The sequence below is a fragment of the Caenorhabditis elegans genome, chromosome IV (assembly GCF_000002985.6).
Source record: "Caenorhabditis elegans chromosome IV".
Classification (NCBI taxonomy): Eukaryota; Metazoa; Nematoda; class Chromadorea; order Rhabditida; family Rhabditidae; genus Caenorhabditis; species Caenorhabditis elegans.
In genome coordinates, this window is record NC_003282.8 from 10,918,190 (window position 1) to 10,940,084 (window position 21,895).

The window sequence follows — 21,895 nt, forward strand, 5'->3', positions numbered from 1 at the left end:
TTTTTGGTGGAGCGGCAGCGATTTTAAGGTCCTCCGGTTCGCGGTGAGAGCTGTTAGTGTATATTTAGAAGAAGTTTTTTGAAAAATTCAGTCAGATGGACACTGATATCTTCTCGGAATACAGTAATCTTTGTGTGAAAAAGTTATATATTTTATTAACGATTTATCTTAGAAAAATTGTTAACTGTCAAACGAATGCTCTGAACATCTGAAAATCGTGCACTGTTCAATATGTTACACATTTTCGCTTTAAGTTCCGCGTTCAGCCTCACTTTCTAACCACGTCTGTGATTACACGTCTTCAGCGTTCGGTCATAAACTTCTGATTCTCCCTCCGTTTCGTCTATTTGTCGTAAGAATGTGTGTAGTCGTGTGAAACAAGTCTTTTTCGCCCTTTCGTTTTTAATCAGCTTCTTCACACGCAGACAGCTGATTCTGCTTTTGCAGTTATAATCTATGTCTTCTCATTCTCTCGCGCGCAACCATCGTTTATTTCAAAACGGGCGCATAATAACTTTTTAATGAGTTTGATTTAGTTTTGAAAAATAATATTCACATTCCTTAGAAACTATGGAGATTCACAATTCGGCGAAATCAGTTTCTACATATTACTGTGTACTTTTTACAACTTCTATGATTTTAAAGTGGCGAGTTTATGCGGAATGGTCTCGCCACGCTCTGCGATTTTTTTTTCAGAAATCTGGTATGTGCGCCTTTAAGATTACTGTAGAGGGTTTGCTGGCAAATCTCCAATTTTCTCGTTTCTCCCTTTTCTTCATTTTCGATTGTTCTTTTCCCAATTTTCTGTATTTTATGTAATTAGACATGCCAGAAAAATCTCTACAGTCATCTTAAAGGCGCACACGCCAATTTTTTCATGAGTTCGCAGTGCGTGGCGAGACCATTCCGCATTGATACGCCTCCCTTTAAAACCGTAGTAAACAAACACAGTCTCAAATCTTCAATTAAAAATGCTGGCTCTCGGAGCCATAATTCCATGTTCTCTTTTTCTCTCAGTCTGTGTTCATTTTACATGCGTCTTCCTGCTTTCTCTTCGTTTTCTTTGTGTGCGCCCATCTTTCCTCAGCTGCTGGCCTCAAAAAAAAGTTAGTGCAAAAATTCACGTATTACTAGGAGGCACATGCGAGAACGCGTCGCGCACATAACATGAATAAAGTGTGATTGGGCAGGAGACCGAGAGATTATTGCTAGCGAATAGCATGCAAACAGAGGAGTGACAAGACGACGAGAGTGGACACTCGAGAGTAATGTTCGGCGGAGCGCACTTTCCTCGATTTTCGTGGGCCGACCCTGGTGGGCGCTGGGGGCTATTTCCTCTCGGTTTTTCGATTTTATCTATATTTTTTTCTGTTTCTCCGCTTATCTTTACCGCACGCAATTTCTGACGAAAAGGACACCGACCTACTGCAAAGTGGTCAAAGAATACCAGTCTCTCAATGCATTTTAGGTGACACATCAAAAAGATTCAGAGAGATGGAGTTTTCAATGATTTGAGTTACTATACGATGCCTTACGTGTCTTGACCTACATTTAAAACTCTACCAAAGATCCTTGTCTAAACTTTGAAAAGCTGCTCGACCTCAAAAATTGGAGAAATATATATATTTAAATATGAGTCATTTTTCAGCTTAATTATTTATACAATATTAAGTTCAAATCAAAAGCTTAATAAGAAAAAGCTTAAAAGCCAATTTTAAAGGAGTATAAGCTAATTTTCATTTCCGGGTTTCTATGACGTCTATCATAACACTCGTGATGCATCTTGTTTCATCACATGGAAATTTCTCGTCGGTACTTAAAATGTTCTTCTTCTCAAAGCTTTTAATTTCAATTAATATTAAAGTCAAACAAAAATGAAATTTACAGATCTCATGAAGCTATAAGCCAAACTGAAAAATGCGTGCACGTCGTCAAGAGAACAGTATCTCGACGCCGTCAGCACCGTCGACGAGCACTTCTCCGCGGAAGAAAGCATCCATCGGAAATTCAAGATCTAAGAATCATGGAAGCAAAATGGAAATGTACGATCAATTCTATAAGGTTTGATTACTAAGACATACATAAGGTGAATAAGCTTTCATAGTTTTCAGAAATTCGTACGACCTCCAATGGCTCCAATTTACTACCCGACAGAAGAAGAGTTCTCAGATCCAATCGAGTATGTTGCCAAAATACGACACGAGGCCGAAAAATTTGGAGTTGTTAAAATTGTTCCGCCGGCGGTAAGTTATTTATTCGGAAAATTGTACGTCTGACGTTTAACAAGTTTTTAATCGTTTTTGAAAAGTCTGAAAAAAAGCGAAACAATGTTTGTAGTAGTTTAAAAACTTCTACTACTCCCTTCAATTAAATACTAAATATTAGAAAATTTTCAGTTTACTAAAAGAATGGTCACCACTTGAAAAGTGCAATTTTATCTGAAAATTTTTGATTTTTCCCTCAAAAAACGAATCGAGAAGCATCAACTCTCTTTTTTTGCAGAATTTCAAACCACCGTTTGCTATCGACAAAGAAGCCTTTACATTTCGTCCCCGAACTCAAAAACTGAATGAAGTGGAGGCAATTGTCAAAGAGAAACACACATTTATTGACCGATTAATCAATTTCAATCGATATTCTGGTCTAACTTTTGAGTTTCCAGTGGATCGAGATGGAAATATTGTCGATTTGTATCGATTACATCGTATAGTTCAAAACTTTGGAGGATGTGAAGAAGTGAATGAAGATGAAAAATGGAGAGACGTTGCCCGCGAATACCTTCCAAAGGAGCAAATGGCTCGCGGTGTTCCGTCGGCTTTCATAAATTTGATTCGATCACATTATAATTTGCACATTGAACCATTTAATCGAAATTTGAAAGAAAAAGCGATGAAAAATGATGATGAAAGTGATGATGAAATGGAAGAATTAAAGCATAAGTGAGTAATTAAGAAATTTAAATAAATAAAAATCTACAAATCAGTTAAGAAAACATAATGTAGATGGATTTTTTTGAAATTATATGCATTTTAAATTTTTCTTATGTACCCATGTTTTTGTTTTTTAGAACCATGAAAAAATGTTAAAACCGATAAATAGTAAAATTTTTAATTTTGTTATTAATAATTTCCCCCATTATTCTAATTAAAAACGAATGAATTTCATAGATATCAACATCACCACGGAACTATGCGGACAGAAATAGAAGTTCCAAATGATAAAACTACTGAAGGAGGGGAAGATGAGTGTCCAGTGTCGATGCAAAGTGGTCGACGGAGATCTAAAAATAAGAAGGCTTCATCTTCAAGAAAGACTCTTGGAACATCTTCAAAGAAGAATTCAACCAGAGGAAGAAGTTCGTTTTTTAAATTTAAATTTTTTAAATTTATTTTCACAAATTACAGAAAATAAGAAGAAAGCCGAAGGAGACGATGATGATGATGAAGATCCAATGGATCAAGTATTCTGCGTTGCTTGTAATGAAGGAAAGGATGAAGATCTACTACTTCTTTGCGATATTGATGGATGCAATAATGGTCGTCATACATATTGTTGTGATCCAGTACTCGATGAAGTACCAGAAGGCGAGTGGAGATGTCCAAAGTGCATTGAATCAGAGGATGCAAAAATCGGATTAGACTGGGGATTTTATGATGCGGACACAGAATACAATCTGAACTCATTCACTGAATTTGCCAACAAATGGAAATGTGATTATTTCGGTGTAAAAGATGTATCACAAGTGTCGTGTGATGCTGTGGAACGATCATTCTGGAAGAATGTAATTTCACACGAAAATCCAGTTTCTGTCAAATACGGTGCCGACTTGATTACGAGTCGAGTAGGAAGTGGATTTCCTCGAAAAGAAGATAAGCACACTGGCCCAGATCTGAAGCTGAAGCAGCAATACGCTTCACATGCATGGAATCTGAACAATATGCCTGTACTTCGAGAATCTGTTCTCTCACATTTTAATACTGGAATTTCTGGAATGATGGTACCGTGGGTCTATGTTGGTATGTGCTTCTCGACGTTCTGCTGGCACACCGAAGATCATTGGACGTATTCTGTTAACTATAATCATTTTGGAGAACGGAAAATTTGGTACGGTGTTGGTGGAGAAGATGCTGAAAAGTTTGAAGATGCATTGAAGAAAATAGCACCTGGATTAACTGGAAGACAAAGAGATCTATTCCATCATATGACTACAGCTGCAAATCCTCATCTTCTTCGTTCATTGGGAGTTCCAATTCATTCAGTTCACCAGAATGCTGGTGAATTCGTCATTACATTCCCACGTGCTTATCATGCTGGTTTCAATGAGGGACTCAACTTTGCGGAAGCTGTCAATTTCGCTCCAATTGATTGGCTATCAAAAGGTCGAGAATGCGTTGAGTCTTACTCAAATGTACGAAGATATCTTGTATTTTCTCATGATGAGCTTCTCTTTAAAATGGTTGAAGCAATGGATAAACTTGGAATTTCGATGAGTTTAGCAACACATGAAGAACTGATAAGAATATATGAAAAACAAAAAATGTTGAGAGAACTTCTCGCTCGCCTCGGAGTTTCCAATCGCCAAATGCAGCAAGTGATGTTCGAAAAGATTCCAGATGAACAAAGATCGTGTCGTTTTTGTAAGACGACTCTCTTCATGTGTGCATTGGTTTGTAACAAACACAAGAAAATGACTTGTGTTGAACATCATGATCATCTTTGCAATTCGTGTACAACGAAAGACTACAGATATCAGTACAGATTCGAGTTGGATCAATTGAACAATATGTGTGATGAACTTGGAAAGCGTACGGTTAACTACAATGGATGGAAAGAAGAGTCGGATGAGATGCTTGAAGAAGAAGGAAAACCAAAACTCGAGAGAATTGAAGAGTTTATAGATTCTGCCAAACAAAACAAGTATCCACAGACAGATCAAGTTCATAAATTGATAACAATTCGTCATACAGCCAAGAGTGCCATTGAAAAAGCAAATCAATTGCTCTTTAAGAAAGTACGAACGCGAACAAAAACCCGATGTCAGAGAGCCGACACTCGTACAGACACCGAGGGAGTACGGTCATTGATTGAACAAATGCAAGCCATGGATTGCAATTTGACTGTTATTATTGATAAACTTGAGAAATGGATGGAACAAGTTGAAATGTGGAGAAACAGAGCAAAAGATGCTATCTATCGAGAACAAGAATACTCAAAAGAAGAAATCGAGAAGATTATTGAAGAGGGAGATGAATATGATATTAAATTGGAAGAAATCGATGAGTTGCGAAAAGTTATTCAAATGAAGGATTGGTCGGATAGAGCAAGAAAAGTTACTACATGGAAGGCAACTCCCGATATGGAGAAAGATATTGATTTTGAGTATAAGCTTCGATATGCATCCAGTGATATTTTATCGTAAGATTTTAAAAATATTTTTTCTCTTAAAAGGAAATTTGTGTTTGTGGATTTTTCCTCGAATGGGCTCGGCCCAAAACGACCGAATTTCATGATGAGACCTTAAAAATATTTCCAAATACTCTATACCCCTTTAATTCAAAAATTCAATTATATGTTTCAGATTGATTCGTGATAGTCCACGAAATCCCACAGATGGTACTTCTAAACTCGTCTTTGAACTTCAACAAATGCTCCGTGACGCCAATACACTCGAGGTCATTGCAAACAATTTCTGTGAGAATCCAGCACTTGATCAGCTTCAATCAATTTGGCAAAGCCTTAGAGAAACTGATTGGTTCTATGAAAAATGTTTGTTATTTAATGCATTAGTAATTCTTACAAAATAATTTTTAAGATATTAACATGGTTCGCTATGAGATCATTCATGTTGCCAAAATCAAGTCAATGATAGATGCCGCAATTCCCGTGCTATCAGAATTTGATTTAAAAACACAACTGCAGAAAATTGTCAATGTTGAAATTACACTATCGAAGGCGGCCGAAATCAGTAAAGCATTCGAAACTTCAAAATGTCTAAACGGTTCCGAAGAGCATCTCGGGATTTTGGATATGATCAGCACAATGAATGCATTTACTCAGAGGATAGCTATTCTGTTCAAGCCAAATAATGCGTATCACAATCTTTTTGAAGTGAGTGAGATTCGTGAAATTTGACGATTTTTCGCAAAAAATACGGTACCCGGTCTCGACACGACAATTTTAGTTAAATACAAACGAATGTGCGCCTTTAAAGATTACTGTAGCTTCATAATTTCGTTACTGCGGAATTTTCATAGATTTTTCATAGTTTTCGTTATAAATTTATTTATTTAATAAAAAACTATGTTGAAATAATTAAAAACATGAGACAAATACTAAGAAAAAAAAAGAAAAATCAAGGAAAATTTCGCAGAACCAAAAATTTGAAATTACAGTATCTTTAAAGGCGCGCACCTTTTTAAATTAAACGAAAAAATTTCGTGTCGAGACCGGTGACCGTATATTTGGGTAACATTAATCCAATCAGGAAGTAGCATAGACATTAGCTTCGATCTAATTTGCCTTAAACTTGAATTTTCCAGATTCTCTCCGAACGCGATGATTTAACTCCACTTGCTGAAGGACAAACGATACCATTATATTTTCAAGGAGGCGCAGTACATCCATCTGATGAATGGCATCAAATGAAAGAATTCGAGTCATTAGATCAAATTGTGCATCATCAATCATCGCTACGTGAAATGCAAATGAGAATTTTTGAAAAGGTGAAACAAGCAAATTCAGCTCGTGGTCTTGAAGCATGCTCATGTCTTGGATTCAACAAATCAGATGATTCCGAATCAACACTGACATGCATAATGTGCGATTCAGAGTTTCATGTTCGATGTTGCGAGTGGTCACCGTTCCTTGAAAAACTTCCAGAAGGATGCTTTTTATGTGTTCGATGTCTACGGGGACAACGTCCAGTCATTGATGATGTAACAACTGCTCTGAATGGAACACCTTCTGGATGTTTGGAAACACATCTTGTTCGAAATCTAATACAAAAAACTCGTGGAATCACTCAAAATTTGATGGAAGCTGCTAATAAACGGAAATCAGGAGAATCCAGCGACGATATTTGTAAAATTGCCTTATTCGATTGGCTATCGTGTGAAATTCTGAATCCCAATGGTCTTCCGAAGGCACGCGAGCTGATTTCAGAATTTTATATGGAATATCTTCAAAAACAGTCAAGGTTTGTACACATTATATGTATTAATTTTATTTTTAATTTTTTCAGCGCCGCACTAGAACTCAAAAATCGCCCGGTTCGTTCAAAACCATCGGTATCACTCTTCGATCCAAAAATCACAGCTAAACGCAAAAGGCCAAGTGTTTCACACAAAGAGACGTCGAAAAAATCACGCAAACGTCAAAGTCAAGCATCACCCAGTGAATATTACGAAGACGAGTCTGAATTCAAGTCGTGTCAAGCTCGCGCCTGTTTGAAGCCATATGGAGACTCAGTGAACTGGGTGATGTGTGAAGCAGGCTGCAAAAACTGGTTCCATGTGATTTGTCTTGGATTCACTCTGAGAGGTAAATTAAGATCGGGTTTTGTGGTTTTTTGGAAAAAAAATTTAATTGTAAGGAGAAAAAAAAACGAACCTTTGTTTTGTGACAGACCTGATCTCAAAAAAAAACTTTGTGCCAAAAATACGGTACCCGGTCTCGACACGACAATTTTTGTGAAACACAAACGGGTGTGCGCCTTCAAAAAGTATACTGTAGTTACCAACTCTCGTTTCTGTGGGATTTCATTGTCGTAAAACTTTAAAAAATTTTAAAAACTTCCGCGTTTTTATTTACTCTTTAAAGGCACACAACTTTTTTGCAAGTAAAAAAAATTGCCGTGTCGAGACCGGCTACCATATTTGTTCAATTTTGCGTATTTGCTAATTTAACAATTTTTTTTCAGAAATTAATGACATGCACGAGTACCGTTGCTCATCCTGTCTGGATCATGCGGACTCTCCAACTTCGAGTGTTTCCACCGATTGAACCAGATTATATATTGCTTCACCAGTATCATATTTTCTAATTAAATTTATATAATACGTTCATCTTTTCACATCAACCCTAACCATTTTCATCAGATTACTGTCATATCTAGCCACTCTCTTTATTCTCTGTAATTCCAGCTACTCTGGATTTTCATCTCCATCATTTTCCTCTTTACTTTAATCGTTCTCAACACTATAAGCTTTCTCCTGAAATTCAGAAAATGTACCGTATTTCAAAACCACCAAACTTTACCACAGCTTCTTTCCTTTCATTGCATTCTTCTTCTTTTCATCGCGCAACCTTTCTCTCTCCAAAGTTTTTTAGTTTCCTCTGTTGAATCTCGCTTCGGGTTTTTTCACCCTAATCCATTTCCACCATTGACTGTTTTTTACAATTTCTAATATCCCTTTGCCTCATGTTCGGTCTTAACTGAAAAACTCTGTAAAATTCTAGCTTTTAAAAAGTTTTGTTTTGTTTTTTCAATTACCCCTTACCATAGTGTCTCAACCTGTCAAAACCTTTTCACATTTGTATCTAAATAATTTATAAACGCACCTCAAAACAGTGCAAGAATAATAATAAAGATAAATCCTTATTTACAGCATAAATAATTTAATGGTGAAAAATGATATTTGAGAAAGTTACAAGCGAACCCGTCGCGTAGCGAAGCAAAACGAGAATTATGATACTAATAGAAGTTACGTCATGATTTAATATGAATTTCGGCAGTCTACCACACGATTCCCCACTTGGCACTGATTTCTTCGAACTTCTTCGGTTCAGGTACTGCTACTATTGGTCGAGATTTGGCCGCGATTTCGAATGGATACTCTTCTCCCCACGCATCAAACCATACACGACGAAGACGGCGATTCACCTGAAATATATGAATTTAGTATACTTCTAATAGTCCAAACTTGACAAAAATATATTAGGGAAAAACAAAAAATGTTTAGATTATTTGTTAAAACTACTTTTGAATGTGTACCAAAGACATTCAAAAAATCTTTGAATAATTTTACAATGATATTTTGACATTTTAGTACTATAGGTGTGGGTGCCACAGTTACTTACCGAGTTGAGTTTATCAAAGAATTGTTCCCGTTTAACATTAAAAATCTCCATTTCCTCAACCATCTTCTCTGTTGATATTTTTGGATTCGATGGGACATACGCTTGATGATTAACTTCTTCACGACGCAAACGAAGAGATTCATCGTGAAGATTATCAATGAGCTTGAGGAGTAAGTCCTGTCTTGTTTGAGATTCCAAAGTTATCGGTCCCGAAATAAGTCCAGGAACAGCCGAGAATCGTTTCGAGCCCGCTTGAGCAAGTTCTCCCTTCAATTTACGAACTTCCAACTCGGCTCTCTTCCTTGCATTGGTTTGCTTGTTGAGCTGATTCTCAAGGAATACAACTTCTCCACGACTGGCACCTCCTTCATCAATAGATGTAGACATAGGCACGGATGGAGATCCTGATGAACGAGTCTCCATCGATTGAATATTTTTCCACAGTGCTTCTTTACTAATCTTGTTTGCACGTTGTTTTAGCTCGAGATTATCACTTTCGACCTCTTTCATTTCTCGTTGAAGAGCATCCATTGATTCGTCGTATTCTCTGAAAATGTTGAACTTTTTGCTTTCAAAATTAAATTTAGATTTTCTTTTTTTTTGTGATTTTTGGTTTTTCGAAGAATAGCTTTAAATTTTTGCCATTTTTTCTTTTTAGATAAAATATTTTTTTTTCCTATGTTTTTTTTTATCATAAAGAAACCTAATTTGATTTTAAAAAATTGTTTTTTTCTTAATTTCAAAATTCAAATAAAAAATTATAGTTTTTCGATTTTTTTTGTTTCTTTTTCTTTTTGTGAAAAAATTCGATTTTTTTTTAAACTTCGAGTCATTTCTCAATTTTTCAAAAAGAATTCATTCATTGTCCTCCTATTTTTTTTAAAAAATATATTAATAGTTTGTCGTCTTTTTCTATAAATTTTTTCGGATTTTTCGTTTTTTTTTGTGAAAAAATAATCCAATTTTTCAAATTTTCGGCGGATCTTTTCTTAATTTTTAAAGCAATATAAATTTTTCTCATCTTATTTAAAATTAACTTTAAAATAAAAATAAAAACTTACATCTGCTTCCTTCTGTGATCAGCCACCATTTGATTAATCTTTTCCTCGAGATGTTTGACCTTATCACCTTCTGCTTTATCAGTGGAATTCAATCGAGATTCAGCCATATCGAGTCTCAATTTGTAGTTTGAAACATCTTCAATTCTTGCTTTCATCTGTTTTCGTAACTCTAACATCTCATTGTCTTTCTTTTCCATTTGCCATCGAAGGCCTTCTGCCTCTTGTGCAGCTTGTTTTCGATGATGAGCACGATCGAGTAGTGGTGGGAATGATTTCTTCTCTGGAGCAGAATGCTCCATTTTTGCAGATTCCAATGTTGAATTCACCTTTTCAAGACTATCGCGTAAGGATTTTATTAATGCACGAATTGGGTCAAATGTTTTATCGATTGCAATATACCCATCCTGCTTGCCAAGTACTGCATTAATCATTTCTTTAACTCTTTTCTCATCGAATCCTTCCGTTTCTGATATTCCACCGAAACTGAGTGCACCGTTGGCACATACTTCTTGAAGAATGGATACCATTTTGTCGAGTTGGACGACTGAATTCAAAAGATCTTCAGTAAATTCAGATTCCAATTTGAGAATCTTCTGCTCTGAGCCTGAGACATTTCCTGGAAGAAGGCGATAAGCTTTCAAAATCACGGATTCACAGGCAGCAAATTCATCATTTAATGTTTGAAGCATGTTGTATACCTCTCCAGCGGTTATTGACTCCTGAAAAATCAAAATTAATATTTGAAAATTGGAAAACCTTTCAATACCTGCAAGAAGTAGGAAATCCGTTGGGTATTGACGCGGCAATACGCCAGACCTGCCGAAAGTGATGCACAAATCTCTGAAACCCAGTGAGCAGCGTTGAATCCATCTCCTCCGATGTGAAGGGAGAACATATTTTGGAAATACACGAGCGGCCGAACAAAACTGTCCAATGAGGTATTCTCGTCGAATCTGGACTTTTTAAGAAGTTCCAAATATTGATCGACAGTTTTCTCATGAGTTGACATTTCTCCATAAGTTTCAGTCAATTTTATAAGTACTTCCACTGTTGTTTCTCCAATTGCACTTTCCAATTTTCCCAGTGCTGCATTTATAGAATTGGCAAGATAGTTGACACGAGCCACATGAGCCCATTGTTCTCCTTTGTGAGACTTTGTCACATGTTCCCGACGCATTCCTCCAGGTACTTGTGGAAACTGAAAAAATTGAATAGTTATATGAATAATCTCGACTCTGAACTTACACATTGAGCAGCTAGGCTAGCAAATAGTTTAGTCTTCGCAGCAAGACGTGGAAGCATGACAACTAGAAGAATCGAATCATTTTCCCCTCCAACTCGTGAAAAATTATCGGGAAGGAATGCCTTCAAATATCCAGCCTGACGACGTGCAAATTCTACTTCAATAGCGTTGACCTGTCTTTCCACATCTTCAGCAAAGTTACGATTCGCCGAAATTTGCAGTTGGTTCACCATTGAAGCACGATCATTATCTACAGAAATATGTCCATGTAGTTGTTCTTCGAGGCTCAACACTTGATCTTTTTGATCTTGAATTTGAGAATTCAAATTAGCCATTCGTTCTCTAAATTTCAAAATCGTCTGCGATAAATCAACCGCGTGCTTCTGCTCGTCGCGTATACGGCCATTTAATTCGTGAATATGTATTTTCAATTGTTCAATTTCCTTCATAAGATCCTTTACTTGTTGTTTTTGTACTTCAGCCAACTGCTCATCTAAATCTCTCGCTTCCTCCATATCTTCTATCGTTTCTTCCAGTTGCCTGAAAATTTCCAGTTTATAATTATTATATGGAAAGTCAACAAACGCACATAATTCTTTCTTCCATATTGAAATTCTTGTCGGTCAATTGAGTGACCATTGCTTCAGCTCCCATTGCAGCATCAATCTTAAAATATCAAATAAAATCAATTATAAAAACATTTTCGTGTCTAGAATGCGTGCAAATGACAGTCGTCCCAGGGTGGACAAATAACACAATTTCTAACGAAAGAAGGCCCATTTAATAAAACATCACGATATTTGGTCTATTTATGAAAAATCTACCTCTTCCCACATCTTCGAAAACTCAATCTGAAACAAAAAATTTGGGATATTCGATTGACCAAACTATGAACGACACATTGACACGGTGAATAGAAAAAATCCCACTGCCAGTTATGGGACATTTGAAATTTTGAAACTCAGAGAATTTACAAAGTGGCAGCAGGATCTATGTTACAATAGAGGTCAAGTGAAAACGTGATGATTTTCATTTTCTCATTACAGTATATATCTATTACCTGTTCTTGGAAGCCAGCGATTTTCGATTCCGCAATTTCCGTTTGTCGTTTCAAATTTTCTGCCACTCGAATAAGCTCCGAGTTTTCAGTCTTCAATCTTTCCGCCTCGTCAACAGCCTTTTGCCTATCTAATGTAGCTTGTGCATTCAAATCTCGAAGTTTTATAAGTGCATCTTTAAGCTTATCATTTTGAATCTCGATTTGCTTCATTTGAACACTATTTCCGACTTGTGCTGCACCACCTCCATTTGCCATTTCTTCTTTCAGGATTTCTAATTCAGTTTCCATGCTTTCCAGTTTTTCAGTAAGTGTCAGAACATCATTCTGCAATGAATCAGCTCTCTCTTCAGCAAGTTCTTTCTCAATTGTAGCCATTTCCATAGTATCTTGATGATCACTGAGAAGAACTTTATTCTCGTCTTGCCATGCTTGTAATTGTTCTTTCGCGATTCTCTCGTCTCCAATCTGTTTCTCTAATTCTGTAATTTTTTGAATCAGACGACTTCGAACTTCTTCCGATGAACGCAATTCAAACGAAACACGATCAAGTTCCATCACTTTAGTATGATCCTCTTTTCGTTTAACTCTCGCCGCTTCAAGCTTTTCTGTGAGTTCTTTGACTTGATTTCGAAGATATTCAATTTCAGTGGAACTTTCTTGTGCAGAAGAGGAAACGGATGTTGTTCTTGGTCGCGCCGCTGCTGTAGTAGAAAGTGGAGACATTGGAGCTGCTGGTCCAGTCTGGAAATATGACGGCTTTGATTTTTACAAGTTATCAGAAACTGAACAATGCAGCGATTAGATAAACCGAGAGATGAACGGAAAAAGGCGTTTCCCGACCCACCGTAATTACAGTAAGAATTGAAGAAGATCTAGATCGGGATTCAGAATCTTCGTCGTTTTCTAAATTTTCTTCAGGGATTTCTTCAATGCTCTAAATTATTATCGAACATTCATGAACAATTGTACGCTTCTTCATTAATTATTTTCAAACTTACATCATCAATCTTCTTCGCTCGAGACAAAACACTTTCTTTTGGAAGCTCTGTGCCGGACTCGGTCATTGTAGGTAGTGGCAGCTCATTTGGTGGATCCCCTGCTTCTGATGCTTGTGCTGCAGGCACTGGCTTCTGTGGAGTCACTTCAGCTGGTTTGCTCGGAGCCAGAGATTGTCGTGGTTTTGAAAGTGATGGCTTTGAAACTGGGGCTGAAAAATATAGGTTTTTCTGATTAAAATATTATGAGTCTACCAGTAGTCGTGGACGCTTTTTTGGGCGGTGCAAGACTTTGCCGTCGAGGATCTGGAGCAGTGAATTGCGGCTGAAAATATTACATTGGTTATCTGAAACAAGCGGTAGTAGAATGATTATGATTAAATGAATGTTGGTTGTACATGTTGTTAGTTATGTAGTTCTTTAAAATAAATTATTTGTCAATTTATCTGTAATGAAATTAGAATATATTCCAGACCGACTTGTGAATTTTCTAACACAAGTAAAAATTACGTGTTTGAGCTATGAGCAAGCAACATGTTCCACCAGCCATACACCAATCATACATTCCCACGCAAAGGTCAAGATTTAATAATTTGAGCATTATACAAACCCTAGGTTTAGAAGCTGATGCACTAGCACGACTCGAAGCGACAGAAGATTGCGATAAGTTGGAGAATTCACGAACCATTCTCGACTGAAACAACGATTAAAATCACATGAAGCAGGACAAATGATAATAATGGGGAAGAACATAATCAAGCTGATAATTTGACAACCGAGGAAAGCAGACATAATCTTGCCAATTCAGAAACAGTAAACGAAAAAGGGTCATTTACTATCAGCATAGATTACCGTTGACTCGGAGTTCTTTTTCGTCATTGGCGGAGCTGGAGATCTCGCCTTTTGCGGAGTTGTAGACCGCTTTTTCTATAAAAGGATTTCCCAAGTGTTTAAATTTCAAAAATTACCTCATTGGGATCTGCCAGCTTCGACATTGAGCGTGGGCCCATTCCTGTTTGACGACCTGTCAATTTTTCGGACGAAGCAGCAGGTGACATTCCAGGGCTTGACTAAATTTATATAAGTGAGACGTTGAAAATATAATTAAAATTTCTTACTCCTGGTGAAGCCTTAGAACCTGCGGATCTGCTCATTACACTAGAATCTTTTCGAATAGCAGAAGCTGCTGGAGCTTTCAGTCCTGATCTCTTTGATGCATCCTCCAACTCAACAGCGCTCGATTTCACGAAAACCCCAAAATTCGGTTCGCATTCGAAATATTGAACATTTTGAACAGTTCCGTTGTTTTTTCCGGTCGCCGTATCAAGAATCACTCCAACCCAATCACCTTCTGCGAATTGCGTTTGTCCGCAAAACACGACTCTTCCATTTCCCGAGCTTGCTGAAGAAAATAAATATGAAACGATAATTCAACTTATTTGGCTTACTTTTTACCCGAGTTCCTATTTCGAACGACATCTGGAAGATTGCGTTCGGTCACCAATTTTCCAAACGAATCAATATCGAACTACCTGGAAAAAATAGTTCAAAATCGATAAACTGTTGCGAAATAAATTGAGGAACAGAGGAAAAAGAAAGGAGCCGAAAATTGCAAACACTCTGGGATCGCTGGCGCGTTTCCGGTGCGCTGTGTGTTCGAAAAGTGCGTCAGCACCGTTGTTGAGCTAATATTTTTCGAATTTATTTTTTCTTTTCTTTATTTTATTTTCTTCTCTATATACGTTTGTAATTTTAAATCATAATTTATCAATTAAAAATACCGTTTAAAAAAATTCTAAATCAATAAGATTTTGTCAGCTTAATTTATTTCATTCGTAATCGATAATTTCATTCAAAATTTCGGAATTATTTCAGACTCACCACAACTCAACACAGAGAAATGTCGGTATGTTTTAAAAATACAATGAATAAGTTATTTATAATTGTTGTATTATTTTAGAAAGACGAAGGAAAACGAAAGAAGGAGTCTGTCGTTGATCTCACCAGATTTCTCGACAAAGAGATTCGCGTCAAGTTCCAAGGAGGACGTGAAGGTTGGTTTTTTTTTTGCACAATGATGTGCACTAGCAATAAGATTCCGTCATTAAACTATTTAAACAATATGAAAGCGTCCAACATACACAAGCTGTACTTCACTCCATAAAAATGTATAAATTTCAGCAAGTGGCGTGCTTCGAGGATTCGATCAGTTGCTCAATATGGTTCTTGATGACTGCCGCGAGTATCTCCGTGATCCACAAAATCCTTCGGTCGTCGGTGATGAGACAAGGTAATTGATAGATTTCCAAAAATCGATTTAAAGCTTGGATTTCAAATTAAATCTAGATTTTCGATTTTATCTTATCTTTTATCTTAAGACAACTGGGTCTTATTGTGGCTCGCGGAACAGCAATTACAGTAGTTAGCCCAGCAGATGGACTCGAGCAAATCGCCAATCCATTCGCAACCCAGGAAGAAGAATAATCGTTGATATCATCATCATCTCTTATTATTATTATATATGTATGTGATCTCCTTGTGAATGAACATTCTCCAGATAAAAACGACGAAAAAGTTGTTATTACATACAAAACATTTGATACATTGAATTTGGAAAAGTAACGATGGAACAAGATGTAATAATTTTGAATTGAATCCGTCTAGGCAGTCAGAAAGTCCATAGCGGTAAATTTCAATGTTCAGGGCAGTAAGGAAAATAGTCCCTATGGGCTTTAGAGACTAGCCAAGTACACAGAATCGTAAACGGTTTAAATTTTGTTGAAAGAGGATCAGTTGTGAAAAGAAGACATGAAGAAATTCAAGAAACGGGCTGGAAAATGCGGAGAAAGAGTTATGAGGGAACACATAAAGACTACACGAAAACGTAAGCGAATTTGGGTTTCTTTTTTTTCGTTTGTAAAACAAATTTCAGCTGGAAGTTTTGAGGTGGGGAATTGCGAGGGGCGAAATTAGCAAAGGCAACTAGAAAAATGGTTGGCGCCTGAGTATGATGGGTTTTCAGGTATTTACATTTAAAAATACAACATTTTACAGTGAGGATTGCATTGGGCAATCAGTGGTGTTGGTGGAAATTTAAAAATTGATTAGAATTGTGATGGAAAACGGCTCTTGATGTGTTATCCAAATGCTGGTTGAGACGTGTAAACCATATACACAAAGCCATCTGGATCACGCTCTTGACTGTACAAATTGGACATGCTCATAGAATTTGACACCATTGAGCGTTCATTGACGAGCAGGAAGAATGCTTGTTGTGGATGAAGTTGGAGGCTGAAAAGCAAACGGATGATTTTGAAAAAACAACTCAGTTGAATAGCTCACCGTCGTCTAACAATTGACATGAGCTCGGCAACGGTTATATGCTCGGGTACTAGGAATTTGCAGCGATCCATAAGTGGTAAACTGCGTTCTCCATCAAATCTTTCGATAATTACCGGAACCTTGTTCGGTTGTTGGCTGCGGATTTCTTCCACATCTTTCTGACGCTCATCTGAAATCGAATAGGTTAAAAAGGTTTTCTTTCGAAAATTTGAAAATAAAAAAGTTGTTCCTCAGTTCTGGATTTCTCTTTTCCACTCGTAAAATTCATATTTCTATTTAAAGATTGGCGTACGTTCAGTTTTGGTTGTTATCTTGAATGGTGGGCAATATTTTGAACTCTAGAATATCAATATTGATCCAAATTTTCCTATAATCCTATTTCCCTTGCACCTGCCCTATTGATCTTTGTTTCTCAGGTCCATCTATCTCTTTCTTTCATACAACGAAGAGCACCCAATTAATACGCAATGTTCCATGGGTGCTGCTCCACTGACATAGTCACTCATTCACACAAGATCAGCTGATTTTCACATGTCTCACTTGCATATTGTCTCTTGTTTCCTCATGCTCTCTCGCTGAAACGCATGACGCGGGGTGTCTGTCCTCTGCGTCTCTGACCTTTTACAATGGACGGGTGAAGGAAAAAAAAGTGGGAATGATTGGGAATGAATTGGTTGGGATGAAAACCAGATGTTTGATGTTAAAGTAAAATTAAAGTGAGACTTGAAGCTCTATTTTTATTTTGATGACAATTGTTTGATTAGTAAATGAATTTTAAAAAACTTACGGAATGGCCTTCTTTCCTTGAACGATGGAACGATTCCGGAAATGTAAGATCCTCCCCGATTTCCGCTCATCGCTGTTTGTGTGTAACTTTGAAGCGTGGCTAGCATAAACGCTTCTTCACTTTTTCGTGCTGAGACCCGATTTTCGATCTGCAAACTTGAAAAATGGTAACTGGTATTTGAAAAGTTGAGAAAACTGATTTTAGAAGAGAAATTAGAGTGTGAGATGCTAAAGGACACTGTATGTTTTTGTGAGAATTTTTTTATCAAGAAGCGAAAAGACAGGTGAAAGGGAATGGGACAGAGGGAAAAATCGAGACAGAGGCAGTAGGCAGCACACACGCTCTTTTGCTGTATGTCTCTTTGTCCTCTGTGTCTCTTCATTGATGCTACTCTCTTTTCTCACACCACAAGATCGACTGAGCGTCGAGGACACATGACCGCGAGACGGAGAGACGATGAGAAGAGAAGAATCATGTGATGAAGGAATAGATGGGGAAAAGAAAGAATAGAGTTAGAGAAGATGAGAGTGTGTATTATGACCCTTCTCCCAGCTAATACAGAAGTTCGAAGCAGTGTCAGACAGATGAAATGATAGCGAAATTTGAAACGATGAGTGGCAACGAATTAAATAAATATGACAGCGAGACTTGTTGGCGACACTAAGAAAGTTATAGGAGAAAACGTTTTAATTGAATACTTCCTAGAAAACTTCTCAACTAATGTTCTAGTGTGAAAATGCTTGGTTTTATGAATGAAAATTTCTAATATTAAAATGGGCCGTTTAAATTAACGGAAAACTAAAGATTTTATCTATACCAGCCAACTCTTTTATATCGGTCTACGTAAAAAAAGTGCTTGTACTTTGAAAATAGTGGCAGGGAGAGATAAAGGGCAGGGGAACCAGATGATCTCTAGAACTTCCAGTCTGAATCTACTACTCCCAATCAGAACAACTGACGTTTTTTTCTGCAAACTTTTTTCTCGGAACTTTAGATCTTTGACGCGATTTTCGAAAAAGGGAGAAGTGATGAAATATGATCAAGATTTCACAGCAAAAATTGGCAATCTGCGATATTTTTTTGACATTTTAAGGGTTTCCTTAGATTTTCCGTTGTTGAAAATGCGGGTATCTAAATAATTTCGAAAGAAGTTTTGAGATGAGGACGAAACTATGGAAAGAGCAAAACAATAAGTGATGAGGGGAAAGAAAGAAAAGTGAAAAATCGATGTACGAGTAAACAGACTCTCATGACTAGTGAACTCAATTATGTTTACGTCTCAAAATCGATATGTTACTGCGCACGCCGTGTGCATTTGTCTGCGTCTCGTTTATTTTCTTTTCTTTAATAGCATTTTCCGCGTACGAACTTCAAAGATGAAGAAATTTCTTGTGAAATCGAGTGGAATGTCGATATTTATATGGTTAATATTTAGATAAAAGATTATTCAGTTTTTTAAATTAGGTTTTTCGGATATAACTTGAAAAAAAAGAAGGAAAACATGCCAAAATCGAAAAAAAATGCATTTGGTGTTCAAACCATTAATCAGTACTACCGTAACTCAAAGGCGCATTAACGTTTTTTTACTCTGGTCTCGAAGCGAAAGGTGGAATCATGCTCAAAATTAATTTGCAGATCTTTTTTCTTGTTTTCGCTTCAAATGCATGAATAAGTTCTGGAAAATTTGTTTTTTTGCAGATAGTTTTAAATAATGTGATGTCAGTTCGAAGACGAACTCATTCCGATGATTTCTCCTATCTTTTGGAAAAAACCCGAAGACCTTCCAAATTAAATGGTACATTTTTGATTATTTTCCAAATAAAAACATATAATTTTCAGTAGTTCAAGAAGATCCGAAATCGGCCCCACCACAAGGTTATTCACTAACCACAGTCATCATTATCTCAGTTTTAGTATCACTAATCTGCCAACATTTTGTACCATATGCAGTCTCTACGCTGCACACTGTAATAAAAAGTGAGTCGCAAAAATAAATATTAATATTTTCGCTTATTTCTTGAAATAAAAAATCAGCATTCAGATTCTCCAAAACAAAAGTCATCACCACCACCTTCTAATCGTCTCAACATTGGGTTTATCAGCGGAAATTCCCCGGAAAAATATGCGCCCGCTGTTCAAAAACCTACTTTTCTAGTGGATCCTATTTATGATGAAAAATGGAAAGGAATTCAAACAGCAGTTCCGGTTATGAGCACCCAAACTGATGAAAAAAGAGAAAACGATCCGGCAAAAGTGAAAGAAGCTATTTTGGCCGCGAAGGCAGCTGGAAGATCTAGAAAAGATGGAAATCTGGAAAGAGCAATGACAATAATGGAGCATGCAATGGCTCTAGCACCTACTAATCCACAGATTCTCATTGAAATGGGACAAATTCGAGAAATGCATAATGAGCTGGTGGAAGCTGACCAATGTTATGTGAAAGCTCTAGCATATGATCCGGGAAACTCAGAAGCTTTAGTGTGAGTTTTGAAGTTTTATTCACATTTTTAAAAATGAAAACTAATAACATTCGATTTTTAAAATTTAAATTTGTAGTAATTTCAGTAATTCTTGATCGACAATTATTTATAAAATGAAAAGCTGTAAGATTTCTTACAAAAGTATCAAAAATTAATCCAATATTAGAGCCAAATCAATTCAATTTCATAAAAAATGATTTATTACCTAGACGCTAGATGTTACGATTCTTGCGAAAAAATACGGTATCTGGTCTAGCCACGAAAAAGTTTTGATAGAGGAAGAAAGGTGTGCGCCTTTAAAGAGTATTTACTGTAATTTCAAACCTGAATAAATCAATAAAAATACTAAAATCTCAGCAAATTGTGGTAGTGCTGCAAAAAAAAAATTTTTATCAGTTAAAAAAAAGTTTTTTTCTCACGATTTTCTGAGATGATTGTATTTATTTTTTATTGTTCTAATCAAGTTTGAAAAATTAATTAATCTTCTTCGGGAAACTGTGAAAAATCGATCAAAATCCTAAAAAAATCGATAAAAATCCACGCGAGTTTGTAATTACAGTACTCTTTAAAGGCGCACATTTCTTCAAAAAATTTTCAGTCTTCGTGCTCGTACAACGCCACTGGTTAGTGCAATTGATAGAAAAATGCTTCGTTCAGTTCATGATCTTCGAGACGAATTCAATCATTTACAACATTCGACAGCCTTACGAAGAATGATGAGGTTTGTTTTGAAAACTTGAAGATAGATCAACATTTTAATTTTATAGAGAAACATATTTTCTGTATGTCTATCATACTGTTGCTATCGAAGGAAACACATTATCACTTGGACAAACTCGTGCAATACTCGAATCAGGAATGGTTATTCCCGGAAAAAGTATTCGTGAACATAATGAAGTTATTGGAATGGATGCAGCTCTTCGTTTTCTGAATTGTTCTCTTCTTTCAAAGGAACATGATGAAATATCAATTGATGATATTCTAGAAATGCATCGGAGAGTTTTGGGAAATGCTGATCCAGTTGAAGCTGGAAGAATTCGAACGACTCAAGTATACGTCGGAAGATTCACTCCTGTTTCTCCTGAATATGTGATGGAACAATTGAAGGATATCGTTGATTGGTTAAATGATGAAAGTACACTAACAATAGATCCAATTGAAAGAGCAGCTATTGCACACTATAAACTTGTTTTAGTGCATCCGTTCACTGATGGAAATGGTAGAACCGCTAGGTTATTGCTTAATCTTATTATGATGAGAAGTGGATTCCCACCTGTAATATTACCAGTCGAGACACGTGCCGAATATTATGCATCTCTTCATGTAGCAAATTTAGGAGATCTCAGACCATTTGTGAGATACGTTGCAAAACATTCCGAGGCATCAATTCAAGTTAGTTGCATCAAAAATGAGAAATTCCAAAAAAAAAGTAATGTTTCCAGCGATACATCGGTGCAATGAAGACATCATCAGATAATATTCTCAACAGTGGAGATTCAAAATTGACACCTGAAGAGTCGGAAGTCAGCGAAAAAATCGAAGCGGAGTGTCGAGCGGGAAACTGAAACTGGAACTGAAATTCTATATTGTAAATCTTAATTCTTACACCAAATGGGTTTACATGTGATTTTTCATTAATGTTATATACTATCGGGTTTTCCTGTTTTCACTGTATTTTTTAATAAAATCTTAAAAGCATCTGTATGTGAGTCACGGACGCATTCCAAACATTATTTATTTCAATTGGATTGAAAGGTTTTTAGTGTAAAAACCAATAGATACTAAAAGCTTTTCGTCCAATTCTTCCGCCTACTAGTATAAAAGAAGAGATGGAAACTTTTTATCATTT

The 21,895-nt window shown here is 36.5% G+C and overlaps 5 protein-coding genes and 2 non-coding genes across 13 annotated transcripts; 4 read left to right on the forward strand and 3 right to left on the reverse strand.

Annotated features, from left to right (window-relative positions):
• Positions 1–1,128: 1,128 nt before the first annotated feature.
• On the reverse strand, positions 1,129–1,272 carry ZK593.14. Its single transcript, NR_056587.1, has one exon. It is a non-coding gene; the product is annotated as an Unclassified non-coding RNA ZK593.14 (non-coding RNA).
• Positions 1,206–1,350, forward strand: ZK593.13. The gene has a single exon (NR_056588.1). It is a non-coding gene; the product is annotated as an Unclassified non-coding RNA ZK593.13 (non-coding RNA).
• Positions 1,351–1,880: 530 nt separating this feature from the next.
• rbr-2 (Lysine-specific demethylase rbr-2) lies at positions 1,881–8,628 on the forward strand. Of its 2 annotated transcripts, none has more exons than NM_069631.7 (10): positions 1,881–2,061; positions 2,112–2,243; positions 2,503–2,939; positions 3,168–3,355; positions 3,405–5,415; positions 5,579–5,766; positions 5,813–6,108; positions 6,540–7,195; positions 7,241–7,539; positions 7,919–8,628. In NM_069631.7, the coding sequence occupies exons 1-10, from the start codon at positions 1,918–1,920 to the stop codon at positions 7,999–8,001; spliced, it is 4,434 nt and encodes a 1,477-aa protein (NP_502032.2). In that variant the 5' UTR covers positions 1,881–1,917; the 3' UTR covers positions 8,002–8,628. The 2 variants fall into 2 exon arrangements, with proteins under 2 accessions (NP_502032.2, NP_001431091.1); NM_001444111.1 differs by having other exon boundaries at positions 1,886–2,061; positions 2,105–2,243; positions 7,919–8,608.
• Positions 8,531–15,014, reverse strand: dnc-1 (the record flags this gene model as incomplete). 5 transcript variants are annotated; one of them, NM_001268592.3, is made up of 14 exons in its annotated part: positions 8,531–8,881; positions 9,079–9,625; positions 10,140–10,858; positions 10,906–11,337; positions 11,385–11,922; positions 11,972–12,048; positions 12,443–13,183; positions 13,441–13,649; positions 13,693–13,762; positions 14,048–14,131; positions 14,290–14,364; positions 14,406–14,507; positions 14,556–14,839; positions 14,886–15,014. In NM_001268592.3, 14 exons carry the CDS (start codon positions 14,914–14,916, stop codon positions 8,735–8,737), a joined length of 4,056 nt encoding a protein of 1,351 aa, NP_001255521.1. The 5 variants fall into 5 exon arrangements, with proteins under 5 accessions (NP_001255521.1, NP_001379109.1, NP_001263781.1 ...); NM_001392398.1 differs by lacking the exon at positions 14,290–14,364; NM_001276853.3 differs by lacking the exon at positions 14,048–14,131 and having other exon boundaries at positions 8,532–8,881.
• Positions 15,015–15,312: 298 nt separating this feature from the next.
• Positions 15,313–16,000, forward strand: lsm-7 (U6 snRNA-associated Sm-like protein LSm7). The gene is made up of 4 exons (NM_069633.6): positions 15,313–15,343; positions 15,398–15,491; positions 15,619–15,727; positions 15,816–16,000. The coding sequence occupies exons 1-4, from the start codon at positions 15,338–15,340 to the stop codon at positions 15,919–15,921; spliced, it is 315 nt and encodes a 104-aa protein (NP_502034.1). The 5' UTR covers positions 15,313–15,337; the 3' UTR covers positions 15,922–16,000.
• A 6-nt stretch (positions 16,001–16,006) lies between these two features.
• Positions 16,007–17,714, reverse strand: lgg-2 (the record flags this gene model as incomplete). Of its 2 annotated transcripts, NM_001268594.4 has the most annotated exons (3): positions 16,007–16,728; positions 16,780–16,948; positions 17,567–17,714. In NM_001268594.4, the coding sequence occupies 3 exons, from the start codon at positions 17,670–17,672 to the stop codon at positions 16,575–16,577; spliced, it is 429 nt and encodes a 142-aa protein (NP_001255523.2). The 2 variants fall into 2 exon arrangements, with proteins under 2 accessions (NP_001255523.2, NP_001255524.1); NM_001268595.3 differs by lacking the exon at positions 17,567–17,714 and having other exon boundaries at positions 16,575–16,728; positions 16,780–16,850.
• A 1,550-nt stretch (positions 17,715–19,264) lies between these two features.
• Positions 19,265–21,746, forward strand: fic-1 (Protein adenylyltransferase fic-1). The gene is made up of 6 exons (NM_069635.7): positions 19,265–19,361; positions 19,406–19,543; positions 19,608–20,046; positions 20,645–20,767; positions 20,814–21,438; positions 21,489–21,746. The coding sequence occupies exons 1-6, from the start codon at positions 19,283–19,285 to the stop codon at positions 21,609–21,611; spliced, it is 1,527 nt and encodes a 508-aa protein (NP_502036.1). The 5' UTR covers positions 19,265–19,282; the 3' UTR covers positions 21,612–21,746.
• Positions 21,747–21,895: the final 149 nt, after the last annotated feature.